General features: G+C 52.9%; 8 protein-coding genes across 8 annotated transcripts; 3 read left to right on the forward strand and 5 right to left on the reverse strand.

Annotated features, from left to right (window-relative positions):
* Positions 1-127: 127 nt before the first annotated feature.
* Positions 128-1,544, reverse strand: QC762_504920 (uncharacterized protein). The gene is made up of 3 exons (XM_062890920.1): positions 1,236-1,544; positions 1,164-1,181; positions 128-1,105 (listed from the first exon to the last, which is right to left on the reverse strand). Exons 1-3 carry the CDS (start codon positions 1,538-1,540, stop codon positions 412-414), a joined length of 1,017 nt encoding a protein of 338 aa, XP_062742061.1. The 5' UTR covers positions 1,541-1,544; the 3' UTR covers positions 128-411.
* Positions 1,424-3,366, forward strand: GPI14 (GPI mannosyltransferase 1). Its single transcript, XM_062890921.1, has 2 exons — positions 1,424-2,703; positions 2,763-3,366. The coding sequence occupies exons 1-2, from the start codon at positions 1,894-1,896 to the stop codon at positions 3,282-3,284; spliced, it is 1,332 nt and encodes a 443-aa protein (XP_062742062.1). The 5' UTR covers positions 1,424-1,893; the 3' UTR covers positions 3,285-3,366.
* A 316-nt stretch (positions 3,367-3,682) lies between these two features.
* On the reverse strand, positions 3,683-5,965 carry CAJ1 (DnaJ-like protein). Its single transcript, XM_062890922.1, has 3 exons — positions 5,508-5,965; positions 4,154-5,448; positions 3,683-4,092 (listed from the first exon to the last, which is right to left on the reverse strand). The coding sequence occupies exons 1-3, from the start codon at positions 5,611-5,613 to the stop codon at positions 3,877-3,879; spliced, it is 1,617 nt and encodes a 538-aa protein (XP_062742063.1). The 5' UTR covers positions 5,614-5,965; the 3' UTR covers positions 3,683-3,876.
* A 449-nt stretch (positions 5,966-6,414) lies between these two features.
* On the reverse strand, positions 6,415-7,386 carry QC762_504950 (uncharacterized protein; the record flags this gene model as incomplete). Its single annotated transcript, XM_062890923.1, has 2 exons — positions 6,415-6,864; positions 6,934-7,386. 2 exons carry the CDS (start codon positions 7,384-7,386, stop codon positions 6,415-6,417), a joined length of 903 nt encoding a protein of 300 aa, XP_062742064.1.
* A 149-nt stretch (positions 7,387-7,535) lies between these two features.
* On the forward strand, positions 7,536-10,737 carry ERG9 (bifunctional farnesyl-diphosphate farnesyltransferase/squalene synthase). Its single transcript, XM_062890924.1, has 5 exons — positions 7,536-8,252; positions 8,309-8,914; positions 8,979-10,038; positions 10,101-10,253; positions 10,353-10,737. The coding sequence occupies exons 2-5, from the start codon at positions 8,847-8,849 to the stop codon at positions 10,476-10,478; spliced, it is 1,407 nt and encodes a 468-aa protein (XP_062742065.1). The 5' UTR covers positions 7,536-8,252; positions 8,309-8,846; the 3' UTR covers positions 10,479-10,737.
* A 1,499-nt stretch (positions 10,738-12,236) lies between these two features.
* On the reverse strand, positions 12,237-13,517 carry QC762_504970 (uncharacterized protein; the record flags this gene model as incomplete). The annotated part of the gene is made up of 1 exon (XM_062890925.1): positions 12,237-13,517. One exon carries the CDS (start codon positions 13,515-13,517, stop codon positions 12,237-12,239), a length of 1,281 nt encoding a protein of 426 aa, XP_062742066.1.
* A 614-nt stretch (positions 13,518-14,131) lies between these two features.
* QC762_0080040 (uncharacterized protein) lies at positions 14,132-14,983 on the reverse strand (the record flags this gene model as incomplete). Its single annotated transcript, XM_062883895.1, has 2 exons — positions 14,880-14,983; positions 14,132-14,817 (listed from the first exon to the last, which is right to left on the reverse strand). Exons 1-2 carry the CDS (start codon positions 14,944-14,946, stop codon positions 14,132-14,134), a joined length of 753 nt encoding a protein of 250 aa, XP_062742067.1. The 5' UTR covers positions 14,947-14,983.
* A 1,681-nt stretch (positions 14,984-16,664) lies between these two features.
* On the forward strand, positions 16,665-20,693 carry QC762_504980 (uncharacterized protein). Its single transcript, XM_062890926.1, has 2 exons — positions 16,665-19,213; positions 19,273-20,693. Exons 1-2 carry the CDS (start codon positions 17,677-17,679, stop codon positions 19,530-19,532), a joined length of 1,797 nt encoding a protein of 598 aa, XP_062742068.1. The 5' UTR covers positions 16,665-17,676; the 3' UTR covers positions 19,533-20,693.
* The last annotated feature ends 143 nt before the right edge of the window (positions 20,694-20,836 follow it).

The raw sequence follows: 20,836 nt of genomic DNA on the forward strand, positions 1-20,836 counted from the left end.
GACTCTGCTCACTCGATCCAGGTAGAAGTAAGGATTGGGGTAATGCGACCCTTGAAGACGGCCTAGAACCGGCCTGGAGTTCTCACTCGCCCTGCCAAACGCATGTGTGTCTCTGGATGACTCAAGCATCACCATGAACATGACATACACATTAACGTCCCGAGAATTTGGTTATTCTTAGTCAACTATTTTACCGGTATTCTCTTTCCTAGAACCTTGGTAGCTTAGAATGAAAGTCTTCTCCCAAGATGACTGATTCAGGGGACTGTTGTCCCACATGTCCCAGCAAGAAAATACTGTTGACAAGCTCCGGGCTGTAGGTTTAGGATACAACCATTGTCTCTCACAAGACAGACCATAATTCTATCTGAGAAACTCAGCATAATCCTGACATGTTCTGAAAGGTACAACTTATTCCTCCTCGGCTTGATCACCACCACTCAAATCCGGAATCCACCCCTTGGGACGTTCGCTACCCCTGATGGTCCTGTCGTAACCCAGACGTTCAACCTTTTGAACAGACTGCCGTGTGACCTCCAGCTTCTTCTCCCACTGGAACCTGTTGCCTTGCCCAACGGGAAGCATCTCAAAAAAGCTACCCAGCTCATGCATATCCTCGACAATGGTTCGAGGCTGTTCGTCACCCCCAGCTCCGCTCCCAGCCATTGTGCCTGTCAGTGCTGTTGACGTAGTGGCAAAACGCATCATCTCACCCGTAAGATCAAACACGCCGTAGAGGTAGTCATCTTGGGTGAGGCTAACTTTCGGTGTCTCCTTCTCCTGGGGATGCTCTGGGGCCGCAGCAGCTGGCTCGCTTGCATCCGTCATGGCTACATCCTCTGATGGTGTGATCCCCTTCCGGACCAAGTCCTCCATGATCGGTGTTAGCTGCTCGGGGGTGATGAGGGTCTGTGTCTTGAGATAATGCAAGAAAGTAAGCGCCTCCACAAGCTCTTCCAGACACATCAGGGATCGAGCATATCGGTAGCGATTGATGCCCTGGATCTCAGGGGCAATGGTGGCCAGAAGCTTGGAGATATCGGCGAGCCGTGTGTCAATCTCGGCCTGGATGTTTTTTGGCAATTCCTCGTCGATTTTCCGGATTCTGAATAATGATATGAGCATTTCAAGATATTTTCTTAGGATTTAGATCCACTCCATACCTCTGCAAGGCAAATATACTGTCACGGTGGTTAGTGAAGGGTCAATTCGAGCCAAGGCACATGCAAGCTCACATTTTCTTGCTCAAAGCCGTGATATCTCTTGAAGCCTTGATAATGCGCTCCCGGCGGTCATGATGCTGGTCAAGCTCATCTCTGAGAGTCTCAAACATGGGTGTGAACTGATTCTGCACAACCTTTTTGGCAGGCGGCTTTGGTCCATCCCCCTTCTTGGCATTGCCATTCCAGTCACGCTTGAACCCGGACATTTTGACGTATTTTTTGTTGGTTTGTACAAGAGGTGCAATTTGTTGTCGCTCTTGGACGCCTTCCATTTTTGACGTCGTGGTGATTGGTTTGGTGCTATGGGGACACTCCATGGGCGTGGCTCTACACCAAAATTGTTAGGCTCATCTCATCTCAACAGGGGTGAGATTCACCCATGAAGGGTGAAGGACGACAATCTCATACATAAATCGACAATATTTCTCCGCATCGTGGCCAAAGCGATTTCTAACAAGCTTATATCTCTTGATGAAGTAAAAGGGTACAAAGGCGGTCGGAACTCTGTGTGGGAAAGCTGGGCAGATCACCAAGTTGTATCGGGTTGACACGTCGTTACTGTGTTGCTGAGCTTGACCGAGAAGGGAAGATTGAAAACAATTCCAAAAAGCAAATGGTTATCGACACACAATCGACTTGAAAATTGATCAGACGGGCAAGACAGGAAGACATGACGAAACCATCAGGCACGGGCCAACCAGAGCCACCAGCAACATCATCCTCAGGTGTTTCTTCCTTGGTAACGACCTTTTTCGACCGCCCACTCCCCCTCTACCTATCCGCCGCAATATTTCGTCTGGTTTTTCTCCTTTATGGCCTCTGGCAGGACGCAAACTCCCCCGTCAAATACACCGACATCGACTACCTCGTCTTCACCGATGCCGCACGCTTCGTCTCCCAAGGGCAGAGCCCCTATGAGCGAGAGACGTACCGCTACACTCCAGTCCTGGCCTGGCTTCTTCTCCCAACAGCCCATGTTACCGGAAACCGGATCCTAGACGTTGCATTCTTCAGCTTTGGCAAGGTTCTCTTTGCCATATCAGACTTGGTAGCAGGATGGCTTCTAGAAAAGGTGCTCGCCAAATCCATGGATGCCCCTCGAGCCCGCAAATTCGCCACCATCTGGCTTCTCAACCCGATGGTAGCCACCATCAGCACAAGAGGAAGCTCTGAAGGTCTTCTCGGAGTGCTAGTCATGGCACTACTATGGGCCGTGTTGGAAAGACGTGTCACCTTGGCCGGTCTATTGCTCGGCTTCAGCGTACATTTCAAAATCTACCCCTTTATCTACGCCCCCGCCATCGTCTGGTGGATGGACAACGAAAGAAGATCCCCCAATAAGACCAAACCCACCAGTCTATCATCCAAACCACCCTCACTCACCGCCAAAATCCTCAACTTCATCACCCCACCCCGCCTCCAACTCGCCCTCATCAGCCTAACCACCTTCTCAACCCTCAACATAGCAATGTACCTCGTGTAAGGCCCCCCTCCCTCCCTCCTTTTCTCCCCAGCCCCCAACTAACCTCCCCCTCCCAGCTACGGCACCCCTTCCTCCAGGAAACCTACCTCCACCACGTAACCCGCCTCGACCACCGCCACAACTTCTCCCCCTACAACACCCAACTCTACCTCTCCTCCTCCCTCCCCCTTTCTTCATCATCTTCCTTCCGCATCGAAAAACTAGCCTTCCTCCCCCAACTCCTCCTCTCAACAGTCTTCATCCCGCTCGTCACTGCCAAAAAATCCCTCCCCACCTCCATGCTCGCCCAGACGTTCGCCTTTGTCACCTTCAACAAGGTCTGCACGAGTCAGTATTTTTTGTGGTATATGGTCCTGCTCCCGCTGTACCTCCCCCAGTCGAGCTTTGTGAAGAATAAGAGGTTCGGGCTCGCGGCGCTGGTGCTGTGGGTGGTGGCGCAGGGTGCGTGGCTGCAGCAGGGGTTTGAGCTGGAGTTTTTGGGGAATAGCACCTATTTGCTGGGCTTGTGGCTGGCGAGCTTGGCGTTTTTTGGGGTGAATTGTTGGATTTTGGGGGTGATTATTGGGGATGTGAGGTAAAGCAGTGAAGAAGACGGGTTTGTGGTAGAAAGGGGGTTTTGTGTGGGAAAAAGTGGAAGGTGGTTGGTATGGAAATGAGGAGCTTGTTGTGTAAATATAGTAGGTAGGGGTTGTATGTTTAAGAGTATATAAATCTGGATGTTGAAAGGTGGAGGAGGTCAGGTGTCTGCCCAGTATAGTCAAAAAACATAGATGACCACCTGAATCATTAAATATATTGATAATGGACATATCCAAAACTACATTCGACATGCAACCATGATCTTGGTTAACTCCGACACCCTCCCGGGGAGAAAAAAATCTCGGAGCCCGCGGTCTGATTCTATCAGGACAATGTAGGTACGTGAGAGGCAGTAACAAAGGTAGGTGTAGCTGAGTTGCGTGTGCGTGTGTGCTCCAGAGTCATCGTCTTCTCTACATCTCCTTCTCGCTTCGCTTCCTCCTCCTCCTCCTCCTCCTCCTCCTCCTCCTCGCCTCGTCCTCCCACGGGTATATGAATAGAAAGGTAGTATCTGTCTCGTCTAGCTTTTACCGCAAATCACAACATCAGCATTCAGGCACTAAACCAAATCATTAAGCCTCTCGGTCCCCATCATGATGAACTAGGGACGTTGGGCGCACTGTTGGCTGCTGACGCAGCGGCCTCCTCCCAGGCCTTGTCTCCAGGCTTGGCGGTCTTCTTGTCCTCGTCGTCCTTCTTCTTATCCTTGCCCTTCTTCTTCGACTCCTTCTCCTTCTTCATGGCCGCCTCGGCAACAAGCTGCTCGAATGCCATATAGTCGCCTTCCTCCTCAGGGCTGCGCTTGGCCTGTAACCAGTGTGTTAGTTTCTGAGAGATCACGGTCAGATAGCAGAGAGAAGATACGTACCGCCAGGCAAATTTCACCAATGTACACCAGCGCCTGCGCCCTTTCAAGCCTCTTCCCGTGCGGCACCTTCTTGTCGTTCAAAACAGCATCGCAAACATCCCGAAGCACGCTCTGAATCTCAAACTTGCTTCCCCTCCAGGCCGCCGTCAAGATCTTCCCCGTCACCCTGCGCTCATACTCGATCTTCTTCTCATCCGTCCACTCCTCCCCTCCCTGCTGCTCCAACCTGGCCATCTCCTCCATCGTTTGCTGGGCGTCAATAGCGCTGCTGATCGTGTTCCATGTGTCCTTGACTAGCGTGCCCTTGTCCTTCATACGGCTGATGAACCCGCCCATACCAAAGAACTTCTGGCTCCGTAGAAGGGTGGTGCCCTTGCTGAAGTAAGTCGCGCCAATGGCGTGCAGGATATCGATGCCGAACGACTCCATCTTGAGCTCCTCCACCTCCAGCCTTGTCTTCTCCTGAAACGCGCGAGTGACGTCCTTGCCGTGGTCCGTCTCTGTCCACACCGAAATACGATCGAGGAGCTTGCGGGCCAGGGTGTCAACGCGTTCCTGGCGAATCCGCTGGCGCTCCTTGTCCAGCGCCGCAAGCTGCTCTCTCTGCTCCTTGGACAAGCCTGCCTTGGACTTCTTCCCCTTCTTGTCACCTTCGTCCGTCTGCTGAGACACCTCATCCGACGGCCGATCCATAAGCGCAGGCCGGATAGGGATCTGGGTGCGGCCGCCGGGCTTGGGAGTGGACGCTCCTGACCCAGGGCCCGGCGAAGAAGACTTGGTGTACGGGGGTGGTACCTCCTCCGTCGCGGAGGGATTGTAGGTGTTGTATCCGGCCTCCTTGGCCTTCTTGGTGGGGGTCTCCTCCTCCACAATCACGGCAGGAACTGGTGGCTTTTCAGGCGGTACAGCGGACGATGACTCTCCACCCGATGTCTTGAGGCTCTCCTTCAGAGCGTCCGCTGCACCAGGGAACTCGCCATCCTTGGCGGCAGCGGCAGCCTCGGCCTCAGCAGCAGCGGCGGCGGCAGCCTCCTCTTCCTCAGCAGACATGGTAATGTCCATGGTGGCGGTCAAATCCTTCATAAGGCTGATCTCGCCAATCCAGTCGACAAAAGACTCGCCGCCAAAGATGCTCGAGAAGAACTCGGCTGGGTCGACGAACCCCTCGGTTGGGCGGGCAGATTCTTTGCCATATTTGTCGTAGGCCTTGCGGAGGTCTTCGTCAGATAGAACTTGGTAAGCTTCGCCGATTTCTTGAAACTTGGCGTGAGCGTTGGGGTCGTTGGGGTTCTTGTCTGTATTTGGGGAGAGATGTTAGTCAAAGAAGCATACAAGTGTCGAGGCAACGACATACCCGGATGGTGGACGATGGCGAGCTTGCGATAGGCCTTTTTGATTTCGAGCTCAGTGGCCGTCGGCTTGACCCCGAGGGTGTCGTAGTAGGCCGTGTCTACCACCATGACGGAGACGGAAGTGCGCAAAGACGAGAACGATGAGATTTATAGGCTATGTCGTCGTGGTAGGGTCGGTTGTAGGTTTGCGCGCGCGTTGATTTTGCCAGCCGGATAAGGAAAGATCACGGCTAGGCGCAAAAGAAGATAAGATGGATCTTGGAAATGACGTGGACCAAGGGGGGGGTACCTGGGTTTCTGCGAAAACGCTGGGTTCGAGGGGCTGTGATACAAAGAGGTGGTCGGTAGATATCTCCTGGCAGTATCTAGAGGATGTCAGGTTGAAGCCCAACTACCATGGCAGCTGTTGTAGGTACGGTACTTCTTGTCAGAGTATTTCTTATTGCACGTTCCCGCGCCTTCCATCTCCAGAGCCAAGCACAGCCCAGTCAAATTACGTACCCCAGTAGCGGAAATCGCCGCGCTGCAACCGAGGGCTGTGGGAGAGCACAGCACCAACTTTTGGTGGGGCAGCATCATTGTCGTCATATGCTGCTCTACACAAGACAAGTCTGGAGTCTGTATCATATTTCGTCAAACAGTCCCATTGTGATTTCTAGACATCTTTCCGACATCAACTTCACCGACCGCCTCTCGACAGCCATGTTTACATACAGGCATCATGCCGTTATCAACACGCATGCGCTGAGGCCTTGGCATCAATTTTGATGCGGGGCATCACATGTATCCAGGCCATCAATATCAAAAGTACAGAGAATATGGTATCCCAGGACACAAGTTGGGTACGGACTAGAGTCTAGTAAGTTGAGCTACTTAGGTAATTTATCATCAATGATGCCCCGCACAGCCTTACTGGACACCCGCAGCCTTCATGCGCTCAAAGCACTTTCGGTAGGCTTCGTGAATCTCGGGAATCTCATACCCATACTCCTTCAGCTTGTTGACCAATTTCGTGGTATCAAGCTTGCAGTTGCTTCGGCCTGCCTTGATCACCTTGGCTTGCTCCTCGAGGCTAAAGTTCTTCCAGCTAAACGAGGGGCGCACAATGTCGCGGAACAGGGTGAGCACCTCGTTGTGGGAGATGGCACCAGGGTTCGTAAAGTTGTAGATGCCCAGCTCTTTGTGCTCGGCCATCAGGATGCTAGCCGGCAGCAGGTCGCTCAGAATCGTGTTGCTGTTCGGGATGTCCACCACACGCTCGTATTTGGCGATCTTGGTGACAAAGTTGCGGGGGTGCAAGTCGTCCGACACTGGCATCCGGAGTCGAAGAATGAGGCAGTTGTTGTAGTGCTTCATGACCTGGTGGGGTGGTTGCGTGTTAGTCAGGGTCAACTATCATGGACAAACTCCGTCGGTAAAAGTACTTGCCTCTTCAACGTGTGCCTTGGTCATGGAGTAGAAGCTCCCCGCAAAGTTGGCCGGGTCGGTCTCGAGGAAACCTGGGCCATCCCAGGGGTGTGCCTCATCGTACTGGTAGATGCAGCCGGTTGCAAATACGGTGCAGTGAATGCCGCGGAGGAAGCAGCAGTCGGTGAGGTTCAGGGTGCCGATCACATTGGACCTGATGGTAGCCTCTTGGTTGTCCTCGCACCAGTCCACGTTGGGCCGCCCAGTGCACCCAGCCGCGTTCAGCACATGAGTGGGCTTGACCCGGTCGAGTTCGGCGAGAACAGATTCGCGGTTCTCCATTCGGATCGTTGTCAGGCGCACCTCCTTGCCGTCCTTCTCAAGAAGGGTCTTGAGATGTCCTGCCACCCAACCCTCGCCGCCCCAGATCAAGAAGCGGTTGCTTTGGGCGCCATTGGAACCGTCGGTGGCCATCTTGTGTGGTTGGAGTGTATATCGAGGTGTATAGGCTGGGAGTAAGTATTGGCGGCAACTAGGAATTGATGCTAACGGAAAATCACAAAGAGTTGTTGAGGAGGAAGAGCATAGGCAAGTGAACCAACAGATGAGCGAGGGGGGAGGTCAACAAGTAAAAAAGGAACGACATGCTCAGTTGGGGCATCGGCACGCCAGGGATGGAAGGGCTGAAAGCAAGGGCAGGAAGGTGGTCGTCTCAAAATGACAGTTACGAATCCATCCGCTACGGTGGGAGAGGCAGGCGGCCCCCCAATGCCTGCACCGCAATAGGGGTGGGATGTCCAATAATTGCCATATAGGTGACCAGTGACCAGAAGCGCTGATAGAAAGGGAAGCTAACGCAGGTCTTGTGTTTTTGTGTGGCGTGGCCACGACAGCTTGTCAGCACTTCCTTCTGCATTCCAAAAGACACGACGTCCGGGGCTGTCTGTCAGAAAGTCGGTGGCCCGACATCCACAACTCCGTAACGCCCAATTGGGACGAAGACTGCGAGCAGGATACGAATAAGTGGTCTTCGCAATCTGGATATGTTTTTGTAGTAGTTCTCACCACGGCTCCAAAGTCTGGACCCTGGGTACATTGTAAATGTTCCTGAAAAATGGAGACTGATATGCTGGTGAAAAGGGGCTGGGAAGCTGACAGCTTGGCTGTCGTTCACCGTAAGTAGCACCCACCAGCCATGGACGGCAACGTTGCTCAACAACAACAACAACAACAACAACAACAACAACAATAACAACACCATCTTCTATGATAGAGGCTTCCTAAGAGGAATATAATAGAAACCGGTAAACGGCACTCTAACATGCATACAATTATCCTAGGTAGAAATCTATCTATCCCATTGTTTCGGGAAGGGTCTTCGCTCACAGCCCAGCACATCCATTCCAGCGGTACACCGTCCTTCTGGGTGGGTGTCCGGGGAAGGAGCTTTGGCCACTTGAACTCGATTGACCAATAGTAACGCGGCTCGTGGCGGATGGGCGGACCACTTTTCCTATTTTGCCGGTTGAAGGGTGTGAGCGAAGCCAGCAAAAAGCTGTTGAAATTGGAGAAGACAAATTTCCTGTGGAGTAGCGACACACCCTCTCGCCCCCGTCTTCATTCTCCATATTCTCCCCATGTCCCTCGTGTCTGCATCTGGTCTTTCCCGAGCACATCTGTAGCATCCAACAAGTCGACAACATTGTGATATTGCATCTGCACTTCGCACTCTTGCACCAGAACAGGAACATCACCAGATTCGACACCTATACGGCCCCCAAACCACCAGTATATATTACACCAGGCGCCGGACACCCTACACCACTGTGTTCTGCACGTTTCGAACGACAGCTGCCCGTGTCTCACAGACACAACTCCCTCTATTCAAGAATTTAATCCCGACGTCGAGCTCACTCGACAATCCACAGCCCAGCATGGGTGCCGCCCAGCAAATTGCTTACTTCCTCCTCCACCCTAATGAGCTTCGGTCCATCGCTCAATGGTACGCGCCCCCCCTTACTTTGCCCGTGCTCTACCCCCCTCGTTTCTAACTTAGTCGGCTACAGGAAAGTATGGCATGAGCCTGTCCACAGACGCGATGCCTCCAAGGAGACGCCCACCGAGAAATCATGCTTCCACTTCCTCAAGTTGACGTCGCGGTCATTCTCAGCTGTCATTCAAGAGCTCAACCCCGAGCTCCTGATGCCGATATGCCTCTTCTACCTCGTCCTGCGTGGTCTCGACACCATCGAAGACGACATGACCCTTGACATCAAGGAGAAGGAGCCCCTCCTCCGCGATTTTCACAACATCATGGAGCAAGATGGCTGGACTTTCGACAAGAACGGGCCCAACGAGAAGGACAGGGAGCTGCTCGTCCACTTCGACGACATTATCTTCGAGCTGAAGAAGGTCAAGAAGCCATACTATGATATCATCAAGGACATCACCGAGAAGATGGGCAATGGCATGGCCGATTACGCGCTCAACGCTGAGCACAACAACATTGGTGTGGGCACCATCAAGGAGTACGAGTTGTACTGCCATTATGTTGCCGGTCTGGTGGGAGAGGGCTTGACACGCCTGTTTGTGGAAAGCAACCTTGCCAACCCACAACTTCTGGTGCGCATGGATCTCACTGAGAGCATGGGTCAGTTCTTGCAAAAGGTTAACATCATTCGCGACGTACACGAGGACTGGATCGACAAGCGGCGATTCTGGCCCAGAGAAATCTGGTCAAAGTATGTTGACAACTGGGACGACCTCTTTGCCCCGGCCAACCGCGAGAAGGCCCTTCAGTGCAGCTCTGAGATGGTGCTCAACGCTCTCAAGCATGCCGAGGAGTGTCTTTTCTACATGGCTGGTATCCGAGACCAGAGTGTCTTCAACTTCGTGGCGATTCCCCAAAGCATGGCCATTGCTACCCTGGATCTTGTCTTCCGCAACCCCGCCATCTTCGAACGGAACGTCAAGATCACCAAGGGAGACGCCTGCCAACTGATGATCGAGTCGACACAAAACTTGCGGGTGGTCTGCGATGTTTTCAAGAAGTACGCGAGAAGGATACACAAGAAGAATGACCCCAGGGATCCTAACTTCCTTGCCATCAGCGCGCAATGTGGAAAGGTATATGCAATCGCACACAACTCATGCTCAACATGTAGCACAAGCTAACCAGGTGCAACCAGATCGAGCAATTCATTGAGACCATCTTCCCAACGCAAGACCCTAACAAAGTCAGGGCTGGGCTCAAGCAAGAAGATCCCAAGATGGACGCCTTGGAGACTTTCTATCTGATTGCTGCTGCGCTGTCAACATTCATCTTGATCGGTGTTCTGATGGTGGGTCTACCTCTCGGGGCTCCACATTATTCCGGCCCGCGGCGGTGGAGCCCGCATTTTTTCCCACCTCGAAAAAATAAAGCTAACTATTTTGTCCAGATTGGAATTGCATGGTACTTTGGTGCTCGATTCGACCAGGTCTTCAAAAACATCGACCAAAAGATTGCCGGCACTGTTACCAGCTCAGTGGCTGCTGTTACCGGCGTTGCTCACGAGGAACTGTGAGAAGCGACCTGGCCCAGCAAGCAAATTCGACCCCACGGCGCGCTCTTTTTTCCCCTCTTCACAGCGTGCGCTGATATTCGCTACATACACTTAATGATATACCTCGATACACTGCGCTTTATGATGAACGATCGGTTAGTTGGACAGGGCCACCTACCCAGGGTTATATGGGACATGAATAGTGTTCTCACGGGATCGTTGTCACCATGGGGGCACCCACCCGAGCAATCTACTAATACTAATACATCCCTTCGGTGTACTTTTCTCTTTGCTTTCACTTGTGACCTTTCTCGAAGAAAAACACAAAGTCAGAACTAGCACGGATGTCAAATTACAATTCAGTCGCCTCGTTTCCTTCGGGGACGATGGTTTCAATGACTGTGGTTGTGCCGAAGATGTGCTGATAGCAACCCCTGGGCAAGTAGCCTGGTATCCGGGCACGCTTTCATCTGGGCTCTTTGGTTCTTGGTCAATAGCCTGATGACGGTGGATTGCGACATGTTTTGACGATACCAAATGATTCCACATGCCCTGTGACCCGATTGTTACACACACACACTGGGAGGAAAGCGAAGAGAGAGACGCGTCGAGGCCCAAGCCACCGGGCCTGTGTCACGATGTTGAGACTTTGCCGCGCGGTGTGGTGGTGGTGTGTGTCGGGTTGTATAAAACGGCCGCCGTGATCGGTCCTACGGGTGCCCACGTGGGCGTCGTCCACTGATTGAAGCCCACGGGTTCACTTGTCATTGATTCCTACAGCAGTGGCTGTGGGATTTGAGTTGACGGTTCTTACTCGACCGCGGTCTTGTGGACGAATAGATTTTCCTAGTGCCTGTGTACAAGCAAGCAAGCATTCAATACAATACATCGGAACTTGGCATCTTTTCATCACAGCAATAGCATCCAACACAGTGGGTAGGTAGTTCCATCAAACAACACCCATCACAACGCTCAAGCCCTTTCTTGCCTCAAGCTTGACGTGCAACTTTTTTCTTTCTTTCTAAATCAACCTCTACTACCTCATTATTCCCGTACTCTCCCCGCCCGTCTGTTCAGTCATGTTCGGACAAGTGAGTTGAGTGACCGAGTTACACCAAGTTTGATCTCTTGTCGGATTTCCCCTTTTCTTTTTCATGCAACGACAGGGCGCCCATCCACCAGTCGGGTGCTCTGAAACCTTGTTCACAACCCGCAGCTGCATCATTCCCCCAGAAATTTGACTGGCTGTCCAGCAGACAAGATAACTGAAACACTCGGTTTGTTTCCGAGAGTCACAACTGACTCAGGCTGATTTGTTCTCCAACAACTTCACTCAACACTCGCATTCGCATGTACTACAAGGTTTCTTGTATCTTGTTTTTTTTTTGTGTTATTCATTCCATTGTCATTTTTCATTGCTCTCCCCCCCTCCCCTTGAAAAGTTTCCATGGTTTTGTCTATCTCGATGGCCTCGGGAGTTCAGAAGTGTGTGTGTCTGTGTGTGTGGCTGTGTGTGTATATGTAGATTAATATGTACAAAGATGTTTTGCTTGTCTCTTCCTCCTCAAGACAGTTCGGCGCATCGGTAAACCAACCACCCCTTCTCTAGAAGAAAAATTGTTGTATGTACAGTGCCTGCTGCAAAGATTTCAGAAAGATCGCATTGCAAACAGAGGCGAAAAAAACACTCGCTCTTTCTCTCTCTCTCGCCAATCCCTCCCAAACAGAAAACTTAAAATGGCAAAAATATCAGTTCATTACTTTTTTCATGACAGTTCTTCATCTGAAGCCGTTGTTGGCGATGAGGTCGGTTGTGCCGGCAACGTTGCTGGCGGCCACGACTCTGGAGTTGGTCTGGCCGGCGAGCTGCTTGAGGCGGTCGGCCACCTGCTGGACACCGGTGATGCCCTCGAGAGCCATGATGTATGCGGCGAGACCGGCAACGTGGGGGGAGGCCATGGAAGTTCCGCTCAGGGTGGCGGTGTCGCTGTCGCTGCGGATGCCGCAGGACTCGACACGGACACCGGGGGCGAAGATGTCAACGAGGGGACCAAAGTTGGAGAAGGAGGCGCGGCGGTCGTTGGTCTGGTCAATAGCACCGACAGTGATGGCGGCCTCGGCAGAGCCAGGGGAGGTGAGGGCAGTGTCCTGGTTCTCGTTACCGGCGGCAACAACGGGAACGACACCGGCAGCCTCGATACGGTTGATGGCGGTGTTGACGGCCTGGGAGAAAGAGCCGCCGAGAGACATGTTCATGACGGCCTTGCCACGGAGACCACGGCGGGTGGCATCACGGGCAACAAAGTCCATACCGGCAATCACGCCAGAGTTGGAACCGGAACCGTCAGCACCGAGGACCTTGACAGCAACGAGCTGGGTCTTCTTGGCGACACCAAACTTCCAGCCTCCAATGGTGCCAGCAACGTGGGTACCGTGGCCGTTGAGATCCGTCTCATCTTCGCCTCGGATGAAGGAGGCGCCGAATCTGGCCCTCCCCTGCAAGTCCTCGTGGGTGGTACGGATACCAGTGTCCACAACATAAGCAGTGATGCCCTCTCCAGCAGAACTGTCAAAGAAATAACCATTCTGTCTGGCACCGTCATGGCTGAGGCGGGCCAAGCCGGTAGGGGCGCGAGACTGAAGCTGGCGGACATTGAGCTTGATGACGGCATCCTGCTCGATGTAGCTGACCTCCTTGGCGGCATAGATCTCATTGATCAAGGCATCATCGGCCTCCAGAGCCATAGCTCTCCACTGGTCGATCTGGAAGGTCTCGACTGTCGTAGAAAGGATGTTGTTGGTCAGTGGGCTGCGCTTCCCAATGTTGCGCTTGGCGATCACGCTCGCAATGCTGGACTCGTGGGCAAAGACCTCATCATCGCTGAAGGTGTTGTTGTAGACCACGATGAACTTGTGGGGGATGAGGTTCTGGGCATCGGGGTTGGCGATGGGCACACCGATATAGAACCCCTCGGACTTGGTGAAGGTGGTGGCAGGAGCAGCAGATACCCCAAGGGCAGACAGAGCAACGCTCAAGGAAACAAGAAATCGGCCAGCCATTGTTGATGTATTGTTGATGGTGTTTCAGACAGGTTGTTGATGAAGTTCGAGGAAAAGAATGGATCGGTTGGTGGGACCACGTAACTGGATGCTGAAACTGGTTTTGAAGCAACGTCGAAAAGACGAGATCGGCTAGATGCAGTTGATCAAGGATAGTCCGGAAGTGAAGAAAAAGGGTATGCGCAGCACGAGAAGAAAGCAAATGGGTGGAAGGCAACGTTGACGATGCCTGACCCGGAAAAAGGAATGGAAGGAAGGAGGAAGAAAAGAGCAAGTGACAAGGACGGATGGGATAACAACAAAAGAGAGAAGCCCACGAGAGAGAAGCAGATCAACTGCTATTTAACTGAGAAGAGCGCATGAAGTTGGCGGCCCATCTTGAACCCCCTTTTGCAGAAAGCAACGACGCTGTTTGGGTGGTGGGTGCAACCTTCAGGGGAGCGTGGTACAAAGCAGGCCAGGGGGTTACCGGGGTACTTACGTGGGACGTCTCCCCTGACTCCCCTGGCTCCCCTGGACGCCAAGTCAAACGGCAGATCCCCAGGCGTGCCAAGATGGCAAATCCTCCGCGATTCTGAACGACTGTGGACAGAGCCCTGAAGTTTCGACAGATGTTAGACGAGAACTACTCGTGATCTCGAACCTGGCAAGGGACGCTGCAGTTCACCCAATACAGAGCTCAGGTGGCATGCTAGATTGGGCCCCATGATCGGATTCCCGTGGCCGCTATGGCTGCCATCTCTGGCGGCCAGGAACATACGACGGTCTGGGGAGACTTGGGCAAAACTGGGATGAGCTGGGATGGACGGAGGAATAGCCGACTTGCCGACCTCGCAAACGTCGGGCGCCGGCTGAGCCGGGTCTGGCTCAAGTGGTCTCTTTGGCTCCAGCATCAGCTCCAGGCGGATTCGAAAGGCAAACGCATGCCACAGGATTTGCCGTCCGTTGTTGGTGATGCGGTTGGCAAAGTTGAACGAGAATGATTCCGGTGCATAACAGATCTTCTTTGATCTCCCGCCGCGAGGGTGGTTGTTGTGGCTGTCGTGAGCCTGCGGGAAGCGTGGGAAGCAAAAGAACCATGGGTCTTGCAAACACGGCATTGGTGGAAAGAGAATGTGTGATGGTTGCGACTTGATCGAGGCTCCAGGTGCCGCCATTGGACACGAGGAACCGACAGCTCGTACCCTGCAATTCCGTTGCGGAAATGTCTCTGCCCAATCGACCTCTGCCGCGTCCATGAGGATGCGGCTCTGGGCTGGGTCTCGTCCGGCCTGATGCTTGGCAACAATTAACTGCAAACCTGCTCTTGAATCTGAACAGTTAAAGTCCGAGATCTCGCCGTCACTTTCGGATGAAGCAAACCTGTTTGACCTGTTTTGGAGGTGATGGATCGCTGGCTCCGATGAGGTCTTTGGAATCCACACGGCATTGAATGGGGTCGCCGGATTAATCCATTGACCTGCCCAATGGGAGTTGTTGCCAGCGGCCGACGAGAACAGACGTCGGCGGCAGCAGCAACAAGCAACAATGCCACCATCCTCCGTCACCCAAAAAGAAAGGAAGGAGCCGCGCTGTGCAGACCCTCTGCGCGGGGGTGGCGCATTTGGTGAAGCGCGCTAATGGTGGACCCCGCTCGCTGGGAACATTCTACACTATAAAGGATGGCATTCAGGAGGATGCGCTCCAAACAACTTTCACCGTCCTGGGGCTGTCTGGCGAGAGACACCGAGCATCAACAAGAAGCAGGCAGCGTAACAGAGAGGAAACATGGATATGACATGTCAATGCCAAGGGGGCCGTTGGCGCCGTTGCAGGGACCCGTATCGTACGAAATTATCTGGGGAAGGGGTCAGCCTGCCGCGTTCTGAGGCAGGTGCAGGCGAGAAATGGTGTGGATTTGTGGATTTGTGGACTTGTTAGTGCAGTGCAGCCGCCCGTTTGGATGCTGAAACACCAAGGTCCGTTCTGTGAAATCTCCACAGCGCGTGTTTCGGTCCTCTGCTACCATAGCATCCAGCTCGGAGATTTCGACACTTCTCTCTCCATGTGGAATTTCTGTTGCCGCCGACCCTCCGTGCTCATCCAACTGCCATGAATAGATAAGCGGTTTTGGATATCTACCACATCAGTCAGCGAAGAAACAAAACATCTCCATAATGTACCAGAGCTTGGATTCTCTGGTTCTCAAACCAAGCACAGCCCACCCAGTCCAGTCTACGGAGTAGTGCACCGTGATGGCAACTAACAACTCTCGAAATAGACCATCCGATCGCCGTTTCATGCCTTGGCTTTGCGCTTGCGCATAAACATGCCCCGGGCGAGCAGTCGAGTATATACAAACCTGGCGGCCGCAGCATGAACCTCGATATTAACAGTACCGGTGCTGCGTACGACCTCGGTTGAGCAGAGGACAGTTACGACCGCACGGAAGCAAGAGCCGAGTAATGGCCTCGGGCTGTCTTGGTGAGCAAATCCCCCGGTTCGCCTGCCGTCGGTTAGCGCGGAGTGGGCCCGATGTCCGGGCGCCCAAGGCCGAGAATTGTGGGCCGATAACAAGAGGAATACCGGCCATTCGGGGGCGAAATCCGGCCGGCCTCATTCGGCCTGCACCACCCACCTGACCCCGCAAACTAACTGTCTTCCAGAACTTCGGAACGGAGTCGATGTGGAGATGGATGCAGCCTTACCATAAGACCAGCAAAATATCTGGGAATGGGGTGAGACCGAGGGCACAGAGGGCAGTACAGTAAACAAACAAGGCAACGAAAGCCACTATGATGTAACTGCGTGTGTGAGTGGGACTGTTCACACATCACGTAAACCAACATTCTCAGGTGGCCGGATCTTCCTCCGCAGATTATCTGGGTTGCCACGGCTGCCACTATTTCTCTCCTTTCTCGTCAAGATGATTATCTCATGACATGGCCCGATCTGATGAGGTTATCTGCGTAGTGCGTAGTGGGGTTTGTCGCGTCACTCAGCATGAACATGAAGCATGACGACCTGAGGAATAAGAAAGAGAATAGAAATAGATTAACCAGTCAGTAGGTAATCGGCACCCTCTTTCCCTTGAGGAGGGAACCGTTCAATTGAGTGGCTCTCGAGCGGCTGTGCCCGGGCAATGCGCAGGTTGCGAATTGGATTGGGGCTTCATCCGTGTCTCATGCGACAGACAGGTGTCTGTACGAAGTAGTGGTCCCTGGAAAAAAGAAAGAAAGTCGTCCAGGGATGTCCAAACTGCCCTTTTTCATGTTTTGGGAGCCTTCGTCATCCAGCACCTCATATCCAAGGGAGTGCCAGTTAGTTTTATTCCCCGGGCTTGCTAGTACCACCTGGCGGAGTGAACCGCCCAAGACAAGACGTCCGTCCGTTGACTGACTGCGCCTTCGGTGGGCTGGAACACACTGCAATCTGTGACCCAACAACTCGCAAATCCCAGCTTGGGTCTTATCGAGACTTGCACATCACCACAACAACACAGCGAGCAACAACAGCAACACTCCAATCCAGCACCAACGTTCTTCCGTCTGCGCTCTCCGTCTGAGGCTTACGCACATCATTAACTTTGCGATCTGGCAAGGGCCAAGTCGGCCAATCCAGCGCCCAAGTGTACAGGAACTTAACCCCGCGCCCGTCCGTCCACGCGACCAGTATAAGCCAGACCCGACTCCAGTCGGTGCCCTACCTACCCACTGCAGCAGGCAGTGCGCGCTGCAGATAAAACAACAAGAACAAAGTTTCGTAAAATCAAGCTCGGCCATCGATCCGGGCCCGCTGGTCCAAGTCGCAGTGAACGAGTTGTCCGTCTGCGCTATAGCAGCTCTCGAGTCTGCGCCATCCGCCATCCACCACTCACAACAGACCTACCGTCCAGGTCTGTCCTGTCCTGTCCGTTTCCGTTCGATTTGACCCCGAACGACAGACACCACATCCACCCACCACCGCCCGGTTTTCTCGACGAGTAGATAGTTTCCCGTGGTCGGCCTTGCATCCCTCTTCGACTTCGTGTGGTTCCAAGTCGATTCGTCGCCAGCCTAGTCGGAGACCAGAGCCTCGTGTACTGCTGTGCCATGGTTGTCGCATCATCATCCAACGACAACTGAGAAGTGTTACCGATAGCCCACGACTGATCCCGCGGGCGAATACGACATCGAGGAGAATGGAATTTCCCACGAGTCCCATGCTCATCGACGACGGTCGCGATGTCGACTCTCTCAGCATCGACACGCGCCTGCCCAGGGCTGAAAGGGCACAATCAATCATTCACCAAGCCGAGGACGAGGAGGAAGACGAGAACAAGGCAACGGTTGAGCTGGCTTCCATCATGACAACCACCTCGAATCCGGTATCACCCGGCCCATCAAGCCCGCCGCTGGATCAGGTACGAATGCAAGACTTCATCCCTCCAACACGCCCAAGTAGCACGCCGTTCCCACAACCCGAGCCACGAAGTACAGATTTGCGCTGCCTGAGGTGCCCTTCAGAAGCCTCGATGGATCCCGACGAACCCAGCGTTTCTGACATCCCATCGGTGCAAACCGACAACGAGAACGCCGGGCTCAACCTCTCAGATCTTCCTGCCGAGATCCACGAATGCATCTTGGATCATCTATTTGGTTACCGGGTATCTACATCATCCAAGAGCTCAATCACGCGGTGGGGGACTGCTTTGCGGCATCCAAGAAGGAAGGAGCTTTCTGAGCTATCACGAGTGAGCCGGACTTGGAAGGTGTTGATCCAAGACAGGCTCTATCGGCATATCAAGCTCAAGGCGACCATCGATTCTTTGAGAGGATCGTTCGAGTACTTTGCTGCTCATCCACATTTACGATCATATATCAAGCATGTGGAGATCTGGTTTCCGGTATTCCGGCCAAAATATGGACCTTTGGCTCTGGGGACGGCAAACACCCTTCCCACAGTTACGCCGGATGGCTTGACGACGGCGTCTTATGTCTTACCCATGGACAACTGCTCTCTGGAAGAAGCCTTTTATTTCGTCGCCAACACCTTCCCAGATGTGTGCATCATGACGCTCGAAGGTGGTGAACGGCGCAAAGCACCGAAAGTGAGGCATTGGATCGGGGAGGATCAGTCTTGCCCACGCACGATGCCCAGGGTGAACTCGGTCCACACCCTTATTTGCAAGGGACAATGGAACTTGATCCGGGGGCAGGACGACTTTGAGACCATCACGTCCGCCCTGCCTAATCTGAAGGAGTGGCAGGGCTCCTACAGCAAACCGAAATCCAAGAGCTACCTCACCATGGCCGACATCTTCTCCATGCCCATGAAATTAGAAAAGCTGGTTCTCTGTCTGGAGGGTGACTATCGGCGAGAAATGTCTTTCCCATCGTACTTTCTCAAGGTGTCGAGCAAGGTGCACTTTTGCTCCAAGCTGGCCGACGCGGCCGCTTCTCCCTACCTGGAGCAAATATCGTACACGGGGAGAGTTTGCCAGCAGTTCTTCAACGATCTTGTCCTCAAGTGTCACGACACGAGGCTATCACGCCTAAAGCGGATCGATCTAACTGTCAAGAACTGCTGTCGGAAGGTGGCCCACTGGAACGAATCGGGGTCGGGAATCACAGACATGAACTTCATCAAGGCCTTTGAGCAGCTGGTGCTTGCTGGTATTCGAGCACTGGGGAAGTTACAGTCGATTGAGTACCTCCGGATTCGCTACGTGGACCTAGGTAAGAGCAATTTTGTACTCGATCTTATATGCTCCTCTCAGCTAATGTTTTGTTGCCAGATTCCCCTGTCCCACCTTTGAATCCTTACTTTTTGCTCGACAAAGGGTGGTGTTCGGGCGTGTGGAGCGATGAGATCGTCGCCGAGCTCAATATCTCAAGGCCGTCGGTTCAGTTTGAGGAACTGTCCGAGTCGTTTGGAGAGGTGGGGTACAACAAGGACGGCCGGATGACCATCAGTCCGGATTTCCCTCGCTCCAAGAGTCTGTCTTTGAAGCTGGGAAACTACGCGATGCTGAGTGTTGGGATCGCGATGCCGTAGGAGTAACTCGGGGGAGGATGCGGGTCCCAAGGGATGGTCGAGGTGCTGATTGGTGGTCAAGAGGCCTCGTGAGGTCTTGAAACATGAACGTGGACGTGTTTGTCGAGATCGGACCGGTCTCTTGCATTTCTCGAGGCCTATTTATTGTCCTTGCACACCTATAGACCATTGCTCGACATCTAAGCGAGTATCTCGCAGGGCCTCTTTGATGTTTGCTAAGGCCTGAGCACTATTTTTGCAGGTCTGTCTCTGTTGTACGTAGGAGTAGCCTAGCACTCACCTTCTATGGTTACCGGTGTGGCGGCAGCGTTTTTGTTTTTTTCTCTTATCATTTTGTGGGTCCTGGTGTACAACATTGGGAAATGCTCAAGCATAGAAGGGAGGTTTTACCGCTGAAAATTGTGAGGGGGGGCGTTATAATGGTGTTTTCATTTTTGTTTCTTTTGTTTTGCTTTGTCCTCTTTTACGTCGATGTTCCGAGGAGGGACAGGGTCATTATCATTCTTCCCTATCATCGTTACATGAAGGATTTTGCCCGTTGCTCATCAAAACACTAAGGGAGGATGGAATGGGTTTTCTGGCTTTGTTTTGTTTGTATTCCCAGGCTTGGACTCCTGCCTGTGGGGAGTGGGGGTCAAGGGGTGCTGGCTGGTTGGCTGGCTTGGTTTTTTTTATTGAGAAGGAACTCTGGGGCTGAAGGATTGCCTATGGTATGGATGGTGAGCTTGGACACAGAAACCGTTGTCTAATTATGTAGTGGTGGTGGCGGCGGTGGTTGGTGTCGTAGGTCATTCGCGTTCGCTGGGCAGAGGGGGGTGAGGGAAGGGATGAAAGGGGGAACTTAGAACTTGCGTTAGTACCGACTTGTGGGCTGTTTGGGAAAATGTTTGCCAGTGAAGCGGGGATGAGCGAAATAGAGAGCTGATATGTCTGATACCATGAAGTTTATGTTGGTGTTCTTTTTAGGGTAGAATACCGTGGGTGTCGTGTGTCGGAAATGGAGAAATGGAGGCTGTGATATTAAGGGGTAAGAAAGTAGTAGGCATGCCTCTTGTCTGTATTGCACACACCTCTAAGCCCGTTCGAGACGCTTCTGGACTATGTTAGATGCATCGTGAAGATCAATGAAGACGGACATGTCAACCATTCCTTGCGACCTAGGTATCAACCTCCTACTTCAAAAGGCTTTCTATCCCGACAAATGTGCTGACTTTTCTTGCTTCTTCGTTGTTAGCTTCTTTGTCAATAGCCTGCGAAATGAAATGGCTACAAGACCAACAACAAGATGCAATGAGGCTGCAGGA

The sequence above is a fragment of the Podospora pseudocomata genome, chromosome 5 (genome assembly GCF_035222375.1).
Source record: "Podospora pseudocomata strain CBS 415.72m chromosome 5, whole genome shotgun sequence".
Taxonomy (NCBI): Eukaryota; Fungi; Ascomycota; class Sordariomycetes; order Sordariales; family Podosporaceae; genus Podospora; species Podospora pseudocomata.